The following is a 17,563-nucleotide window of genomic DNA, read 5'->3' on the forward strand; positions in this document are numbered from 1 at the left end:
TAGACGAACTAGAACCACCCACAAGCTGACCTCAGAGGTCATCACGCCGCCTATAATCCACTTTGGTTGCCCCCATGCAGAGCTGATGCAGACGGAGCTGCACCACATCCAAACCCTGACCGTCATGTCGGAGGTGTTCAGGAGAGGCATGCTGGAGGAGCTGCAGCTGGACTGGGAGTCCGTCGCTCGGATCTTCCCGTGCTTGGACCCACTGCTGCTGTTCCACAGGAACCTCTTCAGAGCGCTGCAGGAACGCCGACAGGCCGCAACCCAAATTGAGAACTCACAAAATTACCTCATCCATCAGATTGGAGATATTCTGCTTCAGCAGGTTGGTGAAGGTGGATTCATGCACATGAATATACAGAAGTACACGTCTGTGCTCAGCATCTGATGGTGTATCTCAGTTCTCAGATGAGAACGCTGAGAAGATGAAGCAGGTGTACGGAGAGTTCTGCAGTCATCACATCGAGGCTGTCAATGTCTTCAAAGAGCTGAAGCAGCAGAACAAGAAACTCCAGAATTTTGTCAGAGTGAGCTCCTGTTTCAAATCCTCCTGTGGTTTTTAAAATCAGAGTTTTATAGCAATTCAGCAGCTCGTGTTCTTATTATTTATTTATTTGTTTTCTCTGCTCACAGCAACAAAGCAACAACTCTCTGGTCAGACGAAGAGGAGTCCCAGAATTCATCCTGCTGGTCACTCAGCGCATCACCAAGTACCCGGTGCTGCTGGAACGGATATTACAGTACACTCAGGGTAAGTCAGCTACAAAAAAAAATGCAAATATATGCCACTCTTGAGCTTGTTGCATGTTCTATGGAGCACAAATGGCAAAGCAAAGGGGCATTTTTGGGTTCTTGTATAGCTAAATCCTAATTATGACCATTACGTGTAAAGTGCCAATAGATCAATAAAATGTCATCGTAGCTGAAATGTGTTTAGCATAATTAGAGAAACGATTGATTTTGCAGTTAACTGATCTGTATAAATTTGCCATGTAAGCAGACAGCTACCACGTCTTAAACACAATGAACACACAACGAGACTAAAAGGTTCTGTTTTTACTTTGAGTGCTGCACAATCGAAAACCGTGTGGGTTATTTTTATGACCTCTCTGTTACTCCTGTTATACGAATCTGCTATTTCTGCCCACAGAAGGAAGTCAGGAACACTCCGACTTGTCGAGTGCTTTGGCTCAGATCCGTGATGTGATCGTAGCCGTGGACTTGACTGTGAACAAGTACGAGAGGTGTCAGGAGCTGCAGGAAGTTCTGGCCCGGCTGGAAAACAAGAGCTTCGCCAAGCTCAAGAACGGCAAGATGTTTCGCAAACAGGACCTGCACAGCAAACACAGGGTTCTGCAGCACAAAGGGCTGGTCTACTGGAAGACGGCCACGGGGCGTCTGAAAGGTGTGCATCAGATCTTTTTGTGCTGCTAGATGTTTTTTTAGCTTTGAGACAAAAAGCCAACATGTGTGTCTTCTGTTTTCAGATACTTTGGCCATTCTGCTCACAGACGTTCTGGTTTTCCTGCAAGAGAAAGACCAGCGCCTTGTATTTGCTGCTGTGGTGAGCATCAACCCAAACTATTCTTTGACATGCAGAAGGCAAATCTAGTCCTCTGCATCCTTTAACCCATTTTTATGGGTTTGCTCCTTCAGGACCAGAAGCCCCCAGTAATCCCTCTGCAGAAGCTCATCGTCAGAGAAGTAGCCAATGAAGAGAGAGGGATGTTCCTTATCTCTGCCTCCTCGGTGGGGCCAGAGATGTACGAAGTTCACACGACCACCAGGGAGGAGAGGAATGCATGGATGAGACACATCCGCCAAGCTGTGGAGAGGTGAGCACATGTGGTTCAAGCCAAGTCCTCGGTGTTTGTCCTGCTCAGAGTCTGCGTGCGCCTGGTTAATGTGTGTAGATGTTTGTGTCACTCATTATCTAACCTACTGGTCTACATGGCAGCTGTCCCGAGGAAGAGGAAGAGGAGGAGCGAGCCGCTGAGACGGAGGAAGCCAGGCAAGCAGCAGAAGTGAGAGTTCAGAAGATCACCAAGTTCCAAGGTAAGAAAATAAACCATGCATGCACTAAAGTGGTCCCTCAAGGATTTATTGATATGATGGAGAGCTTTTGTAGTTATAAAACGTTCAAAAAACATTCTGTGATATGAACCATAAGCAATAATAAATCCCAATCTCTGTGTTTGCTTTGCACAGAGACGTTGTTGGGTCAGGACCAGCGAATCTGCAACAGCCTGGAGGAGAAGTTGCAGCTTTACGCCGAGCTCACAGAGTTAACCCTCCGCTCACCAGAACCGGCACCACATCGCCACCTGCTGGTACAACCTGCCCAGTACACTGACAGTGAGACGCCACGACAGGCCTCCTCCCTGCTCACAGCCGCACTCAGAGAAGGTAAGAAAACTACTTACTGTGGGGCTGGAGATTACACAAACCTGATAATTAATTGGTTTGGGCAAATCTACTGTGGTGGGCAAACAAATTTAAGTCTGTACCTAGGAAACGCTGTACCAAACTGAATCTAAGATGAAATACTTTTATACACAACAATGATGGCTATAAACAACTTTTTAAAACTTGCATCTATTTAATTTATCTCAGACTAATTAAATCCATCGTTATAATGTATCAGCAATGAGTTTTTTTTGTTTTTTTGGGCTCATCAGACAAGTTTTTAGGACGGCATTATGCAGAATGTGCTATTGACAGCTCCCTGGTTTGATGTTTTTAAGGGTGTGCAGAACTTTTAATCGACTAAAATGCGGCTTTGCAAAGTGCATCAGTATAAGTTATTAGAGTATTAGGCATTTGTTTTAATTAGGATCGTGTCACAGACGTACAATGTCTATAAACTGGCAAATTTCAATGCAAAAAAAAATCTGCACACAGTTTTGTAGGAAAACAGAAAATTGCAAGTGAATAATTTATTGAAAGTGTCGTTTGCTGTAGATTTACTGAACTTTGACTCTTATTTGTCTTTCCTGCAGCGGAGAACCTGATCACCATCCTACAGGCTCGCGATGGCCTTTCTGTGCAAAACCAGACGTCTCCCGTCCGAGGACCAGAGTGCTGCAGCTACAACAGCCACGGCAGCAGCATTCAGGAGTCTCCGTCTGAGCGTGAGTCACAGATGCCTCCCCTGGCTGTGAATGACATTTGTAAAGCTTGTTTTTGACCTTTACTGATGTGGGGGAACCACATTTTCTAATATGAGCAGGCCCTAACATTTACCACATACCTTCTCTTTCCACGTCCCCACAGCGGATTATCTGAGCACGCTCAGTATGAGCTCCACCTCTCTGGGATCAGACAGCGAGCTAACAGGGCTGGACAACGTGCTGTGGAGCTCAGCCGTGGAGCTGAGAAAAGGCGACACCAAAGGGACACTCGTAAAGGTTCATCCACTTCAGTTCCCCCATGAGCGATGTTTGTTAATGGAAAAATATATCTGTGATTGTTCCACCGTATTAACACCTTGTTCTGTAGGTGGCAGAGAGCGTGCAGAGTCTGACGCAGCTTCTCTACAGTCTGCAGGTGAGAAGAACCCACATCTCATATAGCTGAGCTAATATCTGGATTGAAAAGGACGAGTTAACATAAACTCTGACTTTCCTTTACTTCCTAAAATAATGGGTTGTTTATAGACTGTTGTTGTTTTATCTTAAATTGTTAAAATCTACCCAAATCTAATCGTAATTTATATCTGATAAGGATTCCAGTAGATATGTTTTCCATGGGATGAATTCAGAATGAACAAATGCCATCAAATTCAAACCTTTAATATGACATTCGTGGATTTAATTTAAACCTGAGGGAGGCCTGCACAGATTTTGCTGCAATGAGTTATAGAGGCTTTTCAAAATAAAAGTCCCCTTGTTTTTATTTAGGGGACAAATCCACATTAATAAACACTGATATGTGCTCTACATTCCCCCTGAAATGTTCAACTATGATGCCAGTGCATATGCTACAGGTAGTAGCTTGAGTGTGATCAAGTGTCTTCTCATGTTCACAGGCGGCTGTGACCCTCCAGGACAGCTGCTATGAAGTCCACAAACTCCTTCTCCAGGAGGGAGAAAGACCTCAGCTCCGAACCATCACTTCCCTCCAAAGCAGCTTGGTATCAGCCACATATCATTATTAATATTAAAATAAACACGCGTACCAGTGAATTATTGGAATAATGAAAGCAAAAGTTAAACCAGTGTCTGTTGTTCACCCAGGAACAGGAGAGGCAGAGGAGTATTGAAAAGAAGAAAGAAGACGTAGAAAAGAAGGGTTCAGAGAGGAAGAAAGAGGAAGTGGTGGAGGTGCAGAAACTCCATGTGAAGTTGAAGCAGGAGCAACAACGTTGGGACAAAGAGTGTTCGGCCAGAGAGAAGCAGCAGGTGAGCTTCCTGTTGATCAGCTTTATCGCTCGTCCTCCCGCTCGCTCTCTGCTTTTATTCCATGGTCAACACAAAAAACATCATAAATCTAAAATCATTCTCTTGTGTTGCTTAGTTTTTATGATGTCATGTTTCAAACATATGTTGAATCATTCATCATCTCATTTATGATTTCCATACTTTATATGCGGGCTCCAAGGTGGATCAGTGGTTAGCACCGTCGCAGCTAGAAGGTCGCCGGTTTGCGTCCCGCTGAGGGCACTGGGATCTTTCTGAGTAGAGTTTGCATGCCCCCCGCAACCCTAGTGAGGATTAAGCGGTGTATAGATGATGGATAGATGGATCCTACATATGCATTTTACTCATTAGCAGAAACTTTGAGAGTAGCCGTAATAGTGTTAAGTGTGTTTGGCTAGCTTAAGAAATGTGAACTTTGAATGTTCTAGCAGGACGAAAACAAGCCGTCGTTTCCAGGAACTAAAGAGAAAAACAAAGTCTGTCTCTTTCTCCTCTGTTCCCGTTATCAGGTCAGACTGACGCTGGTTCAATGGAGAGAAATCCCCTATTGACAAACAGTTTGAATTATTTCACATTTAATTACAAATTAAAATTAAAACGCAGAAAAAAAACCACCCCTATTTGATATATTGCACTAGATTACATGCCAATACTAACTGATAGAGACACGCAGTTAGATAAAAAGCGAAGAGTAGCGCATATCAACACAACCTGCCCCCTGAATCCACCTCCCTGATCAGATAGCTTCACACAGCTGCTGATACCATCAGTGCACGATGTGCTGTGGAGCTCAGATGTTGTTTTGTGGTGAAGCGCTGTAGCTTCCTTTTTCTTTCGTGTACATCTGCCTGTTCTCTGCCATCAGCCTCAATTTATTGTGCTGCTTGTTCTGCGTGTGCCTGCATTTAGAAAAGTGCAAGAGCAGGAATAATACACGTCGTAGAGATTTAAATATATAAACCTAAACATATCAAAGTTTGTTAACATGCAAATCACAGTTTGCGTCTTATTTGCACATTTCTAAAGCTTAGAAATCCAATCCCGTTGATTTTACTGTAACCACAAGACGACAGACGAGCCGTCTCTCAGGTTTCTGATGTGCTGAAGCTTTGTGTTCCTACAGAGCGAGCAGGAGAACGTGCTGGAGCAGCGAGAGCAGCAGTGTCTCCTGGAGGCCGAGCGGCTGCGAGTTGAGCGCGAGGAGCTCGAGGCTCAGCTGCTGGAGTATCAGCAGAATCTGGAGCGACTGAGGGAGGGCCAGAGGAGCGTGGAGAGGGAGAAGGAGAGGATCGAAGCCCAGCAGAGGCTCCTCCAGAGCTGGAGACACAACCGCCAGAGCAGCCTGCCCGTCACGATACCGCTGGATGGATACAAGGTGAGGGAGGAGTGATGGTGCTTTATTTTGTTGTTAATGTGTTTTCAAAGATGGGACAAGGTTGGGTTTTTTTTCCACATAGTGTAACTTTGAGCCAATAGTCAGAAACTATTTGGTCTACTTGTTCTTTATTGCTGATTGTGAAGAAATGGATTGATTTATCTTTAAAAGTTCCTGAGATATTGTCATTCAAACATAACCTCAACTTTAAATGTGCAAAAATAATGTGAGAAATTTAAAATATATATTGAAAAGTATTCAATATTTAAAGCTAACACTTCACAGATACCATTTTAAATATCACAGTTTATGATATAAACAAAAAGTTTGAAGCAGATCAGAGCTGGTCGAGCAGAAGGCCTCTGACGATGTGCAGTGAAATAAAGCTGCTAAACAAACCGCATCACATCTGCTTTTCTGCTGTTGTTTTAAAGCCCCAGGTGTCCAGCCACAGCCGCTCAGGCAGCCTGGATGGAAACTGCTCCGTGTACGAGAACGAGGCGGCTTTGTTCGCCTCCCTCCAGCAGAACCACGTCCACCAGCCCGCCACCAACAACCAGCACCAGCTTCTGCTGTCCATGCCGAGGAAGAACCACGACGGGCCTCTGCACAGCCCCGGCTACACCGCTAACCTGGGCCTCAGCGCCAGCCTCTACAACAGCCTCAACACCCTGCTGAGCCAGACGCACAGCAAGCAGGCTCTGGACGGTCTGGCCTTCCCGGGTTACAACCACGGCTGTCCGCGGCCCCTGAATGACTCCATCCAGCCGTTCAGCAGCAGGGTCGCTGCCCAGCCACAGAGGACCAACAACAGTAAGACTGCTTACTTCACGGTGCATGAAATCATTCAAATGATGCTGCATATGTATGAGGGCACTTCAAAAAGTTCTCGGCCCCCCCCCCCAAAAAAACAAAGATTGATATAGTCTCTCTAATGCATCTGGCCTACCGGTGTTAAAGTTGGGAAGAAGGTCACATCTTGAGCCTCCAGATTCTCCTCAGCAGCGTGGATGACCTAATCAGCACTCTGAAAATGTGGATTGGGCTGCTTCTGTGGATGGATGCATCGTCCTGGAGACAGAGCAGTTTCCTCTCCTTTTGCTTTAAACATCTGAGTGCTTGTGGACAGTGATACAAGGCTTTATAATGTAAAGTTATGCCCTGAAATAGTAGTTTCGAGAACTGTTTGACGTACCCTCGTATTGCACACATCCAGCCCTACCAAACAGTCTTTTGATAGTTTACGATGTTCTCCTTCCAGCAGACTTCCACCCACTGCTGGACAGACAGTCTCCAGATCCCTGGAGGTCAGAGGTCACAGGTCACGGACTTTACGAGGACGGCTACTCCTCCTCCCCCTCTCTCACCCCTCTCCTCCCCCCGCAGGCCTACCTCTCTCTGGAAGGACAGAACGGGGAGGAGGGCGGAGAGGAGAACATTGTTTACCTCTGAGGGCAGAGAATGGCCTCACGTACAACTGGACAAACATGAATATATATCGGTTGCTTATGTGTGCATTTGTGTCCGTCTGAGTGTGATGGATTAAAGTTCTTTTTAAAAACATCCTGAATGATCAGATGAGTTGTGGGTCGGTGCAGGTAGAAGCTGTGCACAGATACACTCGGTGCCTTTAGCATGTGCTGAACTAATCTTTCTCCTCCGGTGTGATCAAACCGTCGTGCCTTTTTTTTGCAAATCAGCTTTTCTACTTGTACTGCCCATGTTTTTACTTCTACTATGATTTTTTTTAAAGCTATCCGTTGCACTTGTTTGATGACAGAGAGGTTCCTTTGTGATTCAAACACTGAAGCAGCAAGAAAATCAGGACAGAAGTATTGACGTTTTCCCATCAGCACTTAAACAAACATATATAAGAAGCCATTTGAGCCCCGAACTATGTATAGAGCGCTATTGATCTTTAATAATATTTATAAGGGATTTGTGAGCATCTACAAGACATAAAAAATATACTGACATTATTGTATAAATATTAAATATATGTATAGTTTTCTGGAAATATGCTACCTATGCACACTATGTCGGAGGAGGATCTTATATTAATATCATTATTATTCTCACTTAAGTGCCAAAAATCTTGCTATCCGATACTGTAATTGATTTCTGTAAAGAGTGGGTGTATGTTTTTTTTTTGTTTTTTTCCCAGTTCGTTGCCTTTTCTGATAATTTATTGCGTATAAATTGCTTCGTGCACTGTAAACAGTAATAATATTTTTGTTTTAATACGTGTTGTCTTGTAATCTCTATAATAATCAGAACTGTGATGTGCCATATTAATATCGTGTACATAAAAACCGTTGTTCCAAACCTCTGCCGTGTGTGTCGTCTGACTCGTTCAACAGTGTGATGTTTACACACCTCCCATGAGCTGTGATGTCGTATTACGCAATCCTCTGCTCAGCCAACTGCTTTTTGCCATCGACTCATGAGAACTTTCAGTTAGTGGGCGCAGTGAAATGCCGATGTGTCTCACTGTGGTTTTATTTAGATCGTTTTTCAGCTGAGACGATGACAAGCGTCAGAATTTCCTTCATCAGCTTGCTCGGGTTGCATCTAATATTTTCTGTGGATTACAGCAAATGCAGCGTTGACACCGGTGAGTTGAATTAACTTAACGTCTCTCAGGTTGTTTTTCAAAAGCTCCTTTTGTAACGTCCTGTAACCTTACATGCATTTTGTTGTATTGTGTGCCAGTTTGGCAACGAGCAAAACCAAGCATCAGTCATCTGAAGGCTGTCAGCGACAGGCAAAGCCTCATGGTGAGCTGGCCGGTTAACCACAGTGGTCTAGTGGATGAAGTTTATGAGCTCCAGATTGGCCGCACTGAAAAGCAAACCATTGTTTATACTGTGAGTATGTTGCGGAGTTTGTTTTTTAGTTCTGTGATTTTATGCTGCTGATGATACTGATTTTAACATTATTTATTATTATTAATAATAATAATAATAATAATAATAATAATAATAATTATAACGTGTGATGGAGTTCATAGATGACACGGCCTGTTTGTGTGAGTTTAGACGAATGTGACTGTATCCTCTGGAGGTTCACATGAACACACATGGACGTGGATCTCTGATCTGCCTCTGGAGTGTGTCGATCACTCGGTCAGGATACGACATCTCTATAACCAGTCTGTCCCGAGTCCTTGGAGCAACTGGACGACCAACCCTGGTGAGACGACATTCTGTTACTTTATTGTCCATATATGTGAGTGAAACCAAACCAAACATGTGGAAAGCAGCTTCTTTAGAGTATTGTGTCACTGAGCTGGTGATTCTGTTGAATTTTATTTACATAGCACCAACTCATAACAGGAGTAAACTTGGGGCATTTCACAGACAAAGACCTTACGGCAAGATATTATAAGATAAGATAAGATATGCCTTTATTTGTCTCACAGTGGAGAAATTCACATCGTTGGTAGCAGCATTCAACAGAGGTACACATATACGAGACAGGAAAAAATACAAAATAAAAAATAAAAAATGTACATATAAATATAAGAAATAGTGCAAACAAGGAGAGTATAGTGAGAAATCCAACAAATCCTCTTTGAGCGAGCACTTGGACACAGTGCAAGAAAACGGTCCTTTTTCACAGAAGAAATCCCTTTTACAGGAAAAATAAATAAAAAATCTCCAGCAGAACCGGGTTCAGGGAGGGCAGCCATCTGGAACAGGATAGTGGAGACGTACAACAGAAGAGTAAACGACGGGGATGTTGGTGGGACCAATAACTTTAGATCAGAAACATGCAACTCTGGAGGCAGAAGCACCTGCAGAGACGACAAAAGTCCTGAGCGAGGACGGCAGGTCCATCTTCTGCTCTATTGCCTCAACGAGAATCAAAAGCACGAGCTTTAGGAACAACTAATACCCTCCTATAGCCAAGTGCGATCCCAACAGCACTCATTGCCGCTCTGTGATGACATTAAATAAGCAGCAGTTTCTGTGTTTTTTTAAGATAAAGTGAGTCCCCACATCTCTTCCCCTTCATCGCTCTTCCTATCAGGGTTTCTCAACTCTTGCATGTGGGTTGCAGTCATTGCAAATGTCTGTTGCAACACACCTCCTACTGAAACTGTGCTCATGAAAAAAACAATTGGAAAAATGTAGTTGTTTATCATATATTTATATCTATTTATACACCGCTTAATCCTCACCAGGGTATATATTTATATTTATATTTATATATTGGCAGCATTGTTTAGCCACACTTTTTAATTGATCTCTTAATCTCGTATTCAGAGATAGTTTAAGGCGATTTAGAAAAGCCTTGTAATATACCGCTGATGTTGCTTCTTCTCCTTGCATGCAAAGCTGTCTGGATCCTCATCACTATAGCTTTACTCTGTGTCTTTCAGGATTCAAGAGTAAGGACATGTCCGAGATATTTCCCGCCGAGCAGGTGCTGAGGGAGGGCAGCAACCCAAAGTTCTGCTGTGTTCCCGCAGTAGGAGTCAATATCACGCAAATGACCTTCAGAAACCAGCCATACCCTCTTGAGAGCATTGGAGACAGAGTCAAGGCTATCTCTGTTAAAAACCTGGAGATTCCAGAGGGACTCTATAAATTTGTGATAATCGTTTGCAGCAGCACAACAGGCAAGATCGAATACGCCTCTAACGATGTCAGTTGTGAGTTTGAACTATTACTATTTTAATATTCTTGGTTATCTTCATTTTATTTTATTTTTTTAATGCAGAACTTGTACATGTGAATAAAGCGTGTTTTTGTGTGTAGTTCCTCCCCAGAAACCCGTAAACCTCAGCTGTTCGACCTCAGACATGAAAACTGTCAAATGCACCTGGGATGTAACCAGAAAACAAGACCAGTTTGATCCCAACGAGCGACAACACACTCTGCACATACAGTAAGTAACATAAGTAAAATGCATTTGTAGCAGAATGTCACATATATGGCAGCGTTTTAATAAATATATTAAAACTCCTACCGGCAAGATTCAGACGTCTTCTTCTCTTGTCTTGTACGTCTTGGTCTTGTCTCCATTACCTCCATATTTATCTTCTTTGGACAATCGTCTTTACACGACAACTTGACAATGACATTTACACGACAGATCAGACTTTAAACTACCACAGAGTAAGCAACCAGTAGTTACGCCTGTCAAAAAACATTTTAAAAGCTGTTATTCCTATTCTCTTTATTTTCTTGTTGAAAATGCAGAAACTCAGGCCGGGCGCCCATCAGGTGCAAGCTATCACAATGTACTTTCACAGCTGTGCCACAGCTGCAGGAATATAACATCCGTGTGGTGGTGAAGGACAAGCTGGGAGAGGAGGCGGAGAGCTACAGCTTCAACATCTCTGACAGAGGTCTGAAGTCATGGAAATCTCTATAAAAATATGGACTATACGGTATAGGTGTTTTGTGTATACTCAATATAAAGTTGAAAGTCATGCCCAGGGCCTTCTGTGATGGCCTTCAGCTATTCTGCGTGAACACTGGAAGGTGAACTTTGCTGTAACATATTTTTATGCCATTAGTGTTTCCTGTAGTGGAGTTGACCAGAGTGAGTCCTGGGGTGACCGATGTCAGCTTGTCCTGGACCGTGCAGGGCAACTTGGCTCAAATGAACCCCGTCTGTCAGGTTTCTACAGTCCCGGGCCGCACCACAGAGGTGAGGTTTATGTTGTTCAACTAAAATGTTCAAACTACAGAATTAAAGGTCAGATTTGTTAGTGCATGTGTTGTTTTTTCCGCCTTCTGTCTGTGCAACAGCTGAACTGCAATAATGCGAGTGGTCTCTGTGAAGTCAGACTGGAGCATCTGCTTCCCAACACTGACTACTACACCAGCGTACGTTGCTCCGTCAATGGCAGACTCTGGGGAAAATGGACACGATCCATATCCTTTACAACCGGTAAGTGTAAAGCGGTGTGTCTCACCAGGACAGTATGGTGCATTCAGGGTCTGGACTCAGTGGGTTGAAGTAAAAACAAAATGAGACAAAGTTTAACTGAAAATGATAAAGACCACCAAGAAGGTTTGTTTTCCTCCACAGAATCCACTTTCTTTCTTTATATTTACTCAGATGAACCAACAATACAACATCAAACCTACACTTTAGTCCGCTGGTTCTGCTACTGAACGTTCTGCTGCCTGTGACGCTTTGAAAAATAATGTTCCTCAGATCCGTTGGTGACTTTGGACTTATGGAGAAGAATCCAGCCGCTGTCTCACTCGGACTCTCGTCAAGTTACTCTACTGTGGAATCCGGTAAGCTTTCCATTAATTCTGTTGTATCAGCACAAATAATTGGGTGGTAAATCACCCAAACTACGTCACCGTCACGAACCTTTTCCACTATTAATGATCTATTTTATTCTCAGCATGTTGTCGGCACAGCAGCCACTGTAAAGGTCCAGGGCTACACAGTTCAGTGGTCACAGGAGGGACAGAACTGGACAGACAGGAGGGACGGTGGACAGAACCGGGCAGAGGTCTCCATCGGACCAGGAAGGTGTGACTTCACTGTCCAGGCTGTCCTCCACACCGGCTCCTCCATCCCTTCCCACGTCACCGTCCCACCGACGAACCAAGCAGGTGAGCAGCTAACCTGGAGTCACGTGTGTGGTTTTAATAATAAACAGCTTTTCTCTGTAAAAGCACCATTAAAAAAGTCATAAATAACACTTGCTTTCCAGAAAGCGTCCCTTCATCACACGGCTCTATTTAGCGTTATTGCTAATTTTATATGTCTGTCAGCTGGATGCTTTAAAAACATATGAACAGTTTATATTTGAAGGAAATTTGACATAGCAGCGAATTCTACGCTAGTGTAGATTTAGTTTGCTCAGTGGTTCCCAAAGTGGGGGTCGGGACCTCCTGGGGGGGTCACGAGACAAGGATAGAGGGTCACAAGATGATTCTGAAAAAAATCTATGGAAAATTAAAAGAAATTAGAAATGGCGTATTTTCACCTTAATATTTACAGAAGATTAAAAAAAAAACAAAAAAACATTCATCTGCTGCTTTTAAATTCTGTGTATTTATACCAAGTACTACAGTTCACATATGGAGATAACTTTGATGAATTCTGCTGCTAGCTCGTATTAAATGACTGTAAAAAACTATTGTTATGAACTTGTCTGGATTATTAGTCCATGTATGTGCAGCTTTTTTATGCTTCAACAACCTCTGGGGACAGTTTGGGGTCCCAGGCCTCTGGAACCATTATTTTTGGTGTTGAAGGCTGAAAAGTTTCCTCGATCCGCTGCCCTCAGCAGTTTGACACGATTAACGCAACTGAAGTTTGTGTCTGTATTTAGAAAAACCTCCAGTACAGAAGAGGCTGAGCAGCACCGCGGCTGGTGGTTTCAGCCTGTCCTGGGATCAGCAGAGCACCTGTGGCTATACTGTGGAGTGGTGCATTCTGGGAAATGCAGTGCCTTGTACTCTGCAGTGGCTGAAGGTGCCGGCAGGAAACAACACATTGCTCCTACCTGCTGGTAAGTTTTGTTGTTTCCCTTCAGGTCATCTCTGTAAAAGTTCTTCTTATTTTTATCTATTTTGATGTTTATTGTTGTGTTTTGTAGGTCATTTCAAAGCAGGCCTCAGATACACGTTCAGTATTTACGGATGCACAGACGATGGACACAAACTGCTGGAGACACAGACCGGATACTCAGAGGAGCTCAGTGAGTTTTTCATGAACTGTTTTGGAAATGTGTGTGTTTTGATGCACATTTGACAGCGACGTTTCTTAATGAGGTTGATTAGTTTTTGTTAGAATACAGAAGATGTACAGCGCGTGCAAAAGTCTTAAACGCTACAAGTATAAAAATAATTCCACGATAGGCTTTCATGTCATAATTATTCACACAAAGGGCACGAAAGATTAAAAAAGAAAAATGAGTCAAATCAGTAAGTGACAGCATCAGGACTCTTTAGCACAGTTTTGGAAGGCTGTTGGGTTTAAAGCAGCTTGGAGAACTTGCCACAGTTCTTCTTCTTCTGATTACCTCAGGTGCTTCTGTCTCTTCTATACAATAACAGACTGACTCCATGATGGTGAGATCAGGGCTCTGTGGGCTCACCCGACTCATACTGGACTCCTTGTTTTTCTCTTTCACAGATCGTAGTTCTTTATTGCTCTGGTCATGTGTACCTGTTGTGCAGTGTTTTATGTGAGTTTTGAAATTAAACTAAGGTGTGGTAGCTAAAGTTTTGACACTGGATGTCTTCATCAGATGATCTAAGGATGACTTCCTCTAAACACAAGGCGGCTGTCTTCCTGTTATTATTTATGCAGAGAGGACGCAGACAGTAATGCAACGACGCTGTAATCAGCAGAGGTCTGTGAACACCAGGTTTAGCTTCGCAAAGAAAATAACTGAACAACAAATCAGCATGTGCATGAGACAGAAAGTTACTGGAGTTGTTGTTTTTGTTTTTACACCAGTTGAGGAAGTTGCTTCGTTGCTTTCCGTGTGTTCATGTCATTCTAATCGATTCAATCTGACTTCCTTCCTCAATACCACCCCCGTTTTTCCTCAGAATCTGTACAGACCCCACATGCGGTTGAACACGTTCGGAGCACTTCCTCGTCTGTGACGCTGGAGTGGCTCTACAACGAAGATGATCCGGCTCAGCCCGCGTTCATCACTGGCTATCTGGTGACAGTCCAGGAAGCAGGATCTGACACGATGCCAGGTCAGGCTGGAAGTGAGTCAGGGTTTTTTTCTTTTGCCTTTATTGGATAGGACAGCCAAGAGAGAGACGGGAACGTGGGGGAGAAGAATGAGGGAGGGACTTACAGCAAAGGGCCATGAGCATGATTCAAACCCGAGGCCTCTTCATGGGGGACTACAGTGTACACTGTACACGGGTCGCCAGCTCAACCGGTTGAGCCATGAGTCAGTGTTTAATCATGTTTCATGAGGATCTGTGTTTGTTAAAATCAATGTATGACTGTTGTGAAGAAATGAAGTAACTGTGAGCAGGAGGCTGTTCTGAACAGTCCTATGCTTGGATTTATTTCTTCATTCAAAGCAGATCAACACGGGTTAGAGCGGGGGTGGGCCATCCTGGTCCTCGAGGGCCACAATCCTGCATGTTTTAGATGATTCCCTCTTCCAACACACCTGATTCAAATGATCAGGATCGTTATCAGGCTTCTGCAGAGCTTGATGATGAGCTGATGGAAGAGGGAAACATCTAAAACATGCAGGACTGTGGCCCTCCAGGACCAGGATTGCCCACCACTGGGTTAGAGTCACAGTTTGCTGCTCAACAAAACCAAATAAAGCGTTTTTTAATCTTTTTAATCTAATTTAAACTAGATCTGTTCAACGTGTCGGTAGCAGACCCCTCGAAGAAGTCTGTGACCATAGAGGACCTGCAGCCGAACCAACAGTATGTTTGCTCAGTGAGCGCTCAGACTAAAGCGGGACCCGGGCCGTCGGCCAGCATCACCATCAGGACCACAGTCAACTGTGAGTTTCATAACATCTGTAATCCAACAGTATCAAATGATGTTTGTTTTTTTCTTAGTGAAGTCTTGTACATGAGCTTGAATCTCACCGCCTCATCTTCTGTCGTAGACTCTGCTCACTTGGCCAAGATTCTGGCCCCCGTCCTGCTGCTGCTGGGCTGCACCGTCCTGCTGTGGCCCCAAAGAAAAATGTGAGTAATATTATCTTTAAATCTTCACCTGAACGCTATAGTTCCTGAAGACTTGACGGCCCCTCTCCTCCTTCGTTTTCTTTTGTCCTGCTTCTCCAGGCTGAAGGAGATATTTGCGTATCCCACCGGCATGAACATTAAAACTCCTGAGTTTGACAGCTTCCTGAACGAGGTAACGACAAACCAGCAGAATCATGTACAGAGAGGAAACAGTGACTGTGTGCAAACCAGAAGAGATGTTTAGCTCACACATAGTAAAATAAATAGAATAAGAGCACCACATGCCATAGTTAATACTGATAGAAGCGACATTAGTTTGTAGATTTTGACAGGTCTTTATAATTAAAACTAACGAGCTATTTCCTTCCCTTACATTTGTATTATTACTACGCCCTCTGCGTCTGTGTGCAGACTGATCGGAGGTTACGTTCTCAGAAGGCAGAGGTGTGCGTCAGCTGTGATATTGAGATTGTGACCACCAGATCTCCTGTGAGGGAAACAACTCCACTGACAGACCCTGAGCTCACAGACATGCCGTGTTCTCCCGGTTCTGGTTCCTCTCCTTCATCCACGACGCCTTCCCGTGTGCCGCTCCAAGCTGATTACTGTCCGCAGTCGGCCTTGCTGCACTGGGACAGGCCGACCCCTCAGCCAGCAATGAGCATCACAAACAAGAGCTACTTATACGCCGCGGTGGAGGATTATTCTGAGCACCAGCAAGTCACGTCCAGCGGAATGAAACCCGGCTTTGAACCGTCTGACTGTCTGCAGGAGTCGTGTGCTGTCATATATGGTTATATATCGAACGTTACTTAATGAGTGCATTAATAAGAAAAAAAAATTAAAAATGGTAAAGAGTTGGTAGCCAGAATCTGAATTAAAACACATTTTCTGGCCTTACTTTTACATGACATCACGTGTATTATTTTGGGTTTTAAATGAATGATGTAAAACACATTGGTTCAATGTTTTTGTTGTAAAAACTTCTCTAATTATACAACATATCTGTCGATGAACAGACACGTCTATGTAAATTACAGAACCAGGATTTCTTTGTCAGTCAATAGAAAGACTGTACATGTGCGGTGCTATACTTTAAGCTTCATCTGTTAAATACGATTAAATATTTGTGAAATCACTGTACATTTGCTCGTGTATTTTAATATTCATTTTATGTAAAAAGGCTTTTAATGTATTGTTTTTTACATTTGATAGATGTAAATGTACAGTCTGTTTTTGTAATTGTATGGATATCTGTGTATTTTTATAAATAGGAAATTATCTGTAAAATATAAAGAAGAAAATGTGTAAAATTACATATTTAAAAAAAAAAGAAATGTAAACTGTGTCCAAGACTAAAACTTATATGTTTTATTTCCTCGTTTCAAGACTGTAAACAGATGCTATGTTCATATGACATAAACTGAGCCTTCATTCCAGATACAGGTTTTGATTTTACTGTACATTTTAACATACGATTTGCATATTTGATGTGATCGGAAAATGTCACTTTCACATTGTATCTGCAGCTTCTACAGAAAACACACAGCTGGTCATCTGACGCACATTTTACCAGCGCTCTGTTTTCAGTCCAAAAATAAATCTTTCTGGGTTTTTACATATGAAGGTTTTTTTTACCACAGAAGAAGAAGGAACTCACCGTAAAGGTTTCGCTAAACTGTGAAGTAACTGAGATGTTATCTACAGGATGTCACTGCTCACACTGATAAGGCGAAGCAGAGAGGAGACAGAGAGATGCACATCTCCTCTGAACCTTAAAACATGTGAAAGAATCTGTTATTCAGTGAGGAAGACAAGATTAATAAAGCGGCTTTATTTTAAGAACAAATAAAGGAGGTGCGTTTCTTTGTCAACTGACTTCATTTCTTTGGAACTCCTCCGTCAGTGACTGATAGCAGAAGAAGTGTTTTTACTGTGATAAGGGTCTGACTCAGATATCAAACTATACAGGAATCCAACCCCTGAACTCTACTTGTTGGAACAGGCCTCTCACTAACAGCATTGTTCTCCTCCTGTGAGTCTACTGACAGTTTCAGCTGCACTTCACAGCCAGACTTTGGTTTCAACTGATATTG

General features: G+C 43.2%; 2 protein-coding genes across 9 annotated transcripts in view; both read left to right on the forward strand.

The window, feature by feature from the left end:
- Positions 1-8,125, forward strand: part of LOC103359538 (rho guanine nucleotide exchange factor 28-like) — a 38,119-nt gene extending 29,994 nt beyond the window's left edge. For all 3 annotated transcript variants that reach the window (XM_008284928.1, XM_008284929.1, XM_008284930.1), the window contains 16 exons: positions 81-331; positions 408-533; positions 640-757; positions 1,157-1,411; positions 1,494-1,570; positions 1,663-1,841; positions 1,964-2,061; positions 2,215-2,412; positions 3,006-3,137; positions 3,280-3,413; positions 3,505-3,552; positions 4,034-4,138; positions 4,242-4,406; positions 5,548-5,799; positions 6,234-6,612; positions 7,061-8,125. In XM_008284928.1, the coding sequence (XP_008283150.1) occupies positions 81-331; positions 408-533; positions 640-757; positions 1,157-1,411; positions 1,494-1,570; positions 1,663-1,841; positions 1,964-2,061; positions 2,215-2,412; positions 3,006-3,137; positions 3,280-3,413; positions 3,505-3,552; positions 4,034-4,138; positions 4,242-4,406; positions 5,548-5,799; positions 6,234-6,612; positions 7,061-7,251 (2,708 nt within the window). In that variant the 3' untranslated portion in view covers positions 7,252-8,125. The remainder of the gene's footprint in view (positions 1-80; positions 332-407; positions 534-639; positions 758-1,156; positions 1,412-1,493; positions 1,571-1,662; positions 1,842-1,963; positions 2,062-2,214; positions 2,413-3,005; positions 3,138-3,279; positions 3,414-3,504; positions 3,553-4,033; positions 4,139-4,241; positions 4,407-5,547; positions 5,800-6,233; positions 6,613-7,060) is intronic.
- The window catches only part of osmr (oncostatin M receptor), a 22,159-nt gene extending 5,510 nt beyond the window's left edge, over positions 1-16,649 (forward strand). The window contains exons 2-18 of one of the 6 annotated variants that reach the window (XM_008284923.1): positions 8,261-8,413; positions 8,512-8,666; positions 8,838-8,991; positions 10,184-10,456; positions 10,563-10,692; positions 11,007-11,155; positions 11,327-11,460; positions 11,562-11,703; positions 11,974-12,059; positions 12,173-12,386; positions 13,112-13,291; positions 13,379-13,480; positions 14,340-14,507; positions 15,125-15,277; positions 15,386-15,467; positions 15,567-15,639; positions 15,879-16,649. In XM_008284923.1, coding sequence (XP_008283145.1) covers positions 8,326-8,413; positions 8,512-8,666; positions 8,838-8,991; positions 10,184-10,456; positions 10,563-10,692; positions 11,007-11,155; positions 11,327-11,460; positions 11,562-11,703; positions 11,974-12,059; positions 12,173-12,386; positions 13,112-13,291; positions 13,379-13,480; positions 14,340-14,507; positions 15,125-15,277; positions 15,386-15,467; positions 15,567-15,639; positions 15,879-16,283 — 2,688 coding nt within the window. In that variant the 5' untranslated portion in view covers positions 8,261-8,325 and the 3' untranslated portion in view covers positions 16,284-16,649. Of the gene's footprint in view, positions 1-8,224; positions 8,414-8,511; positions 8,667-8,837; positions 8,992-10,183; positions 10,457-10,562; positions 10,693-11,006; positions 11,156-11,326; positions 11,461-11,561; positions 11,704-11,973; positions 12,060-12,172; positions 12,387-13,111; positions 13,292-13,378; positions 13,481-14,339; positions 14,508-15,124; positions 15,278-15,385; positions 15,472-15,566; positions 15,640-15,878 lie in introns of those variants that run through there. The other 5 variants (XM_008284922.1, XM_008284924.1, XM_008284925.1 and 2 more) reach the window with 5 other exon arrangements.
- Positions 16,650-17,563: the final 914 nt, after the last annotated feature.

The sequence above is a fragment of the Stegastes partitus genome, unplaced genomic scaffold, assembly GCF_000690725.1.
Source record: "Stegastes partitus isolate 25-593 unplaced genomic scaffold, Stegastes_partitus-1.0.2 Scaffold380, whole genome shotgun sequence".
Taxonomy (NCBI): domain Eukaryota; kingdom Metazoa; phylum Chordata; class Actinopteri; family Pomacentridae; genus Stegastes; species Stegastes partitus.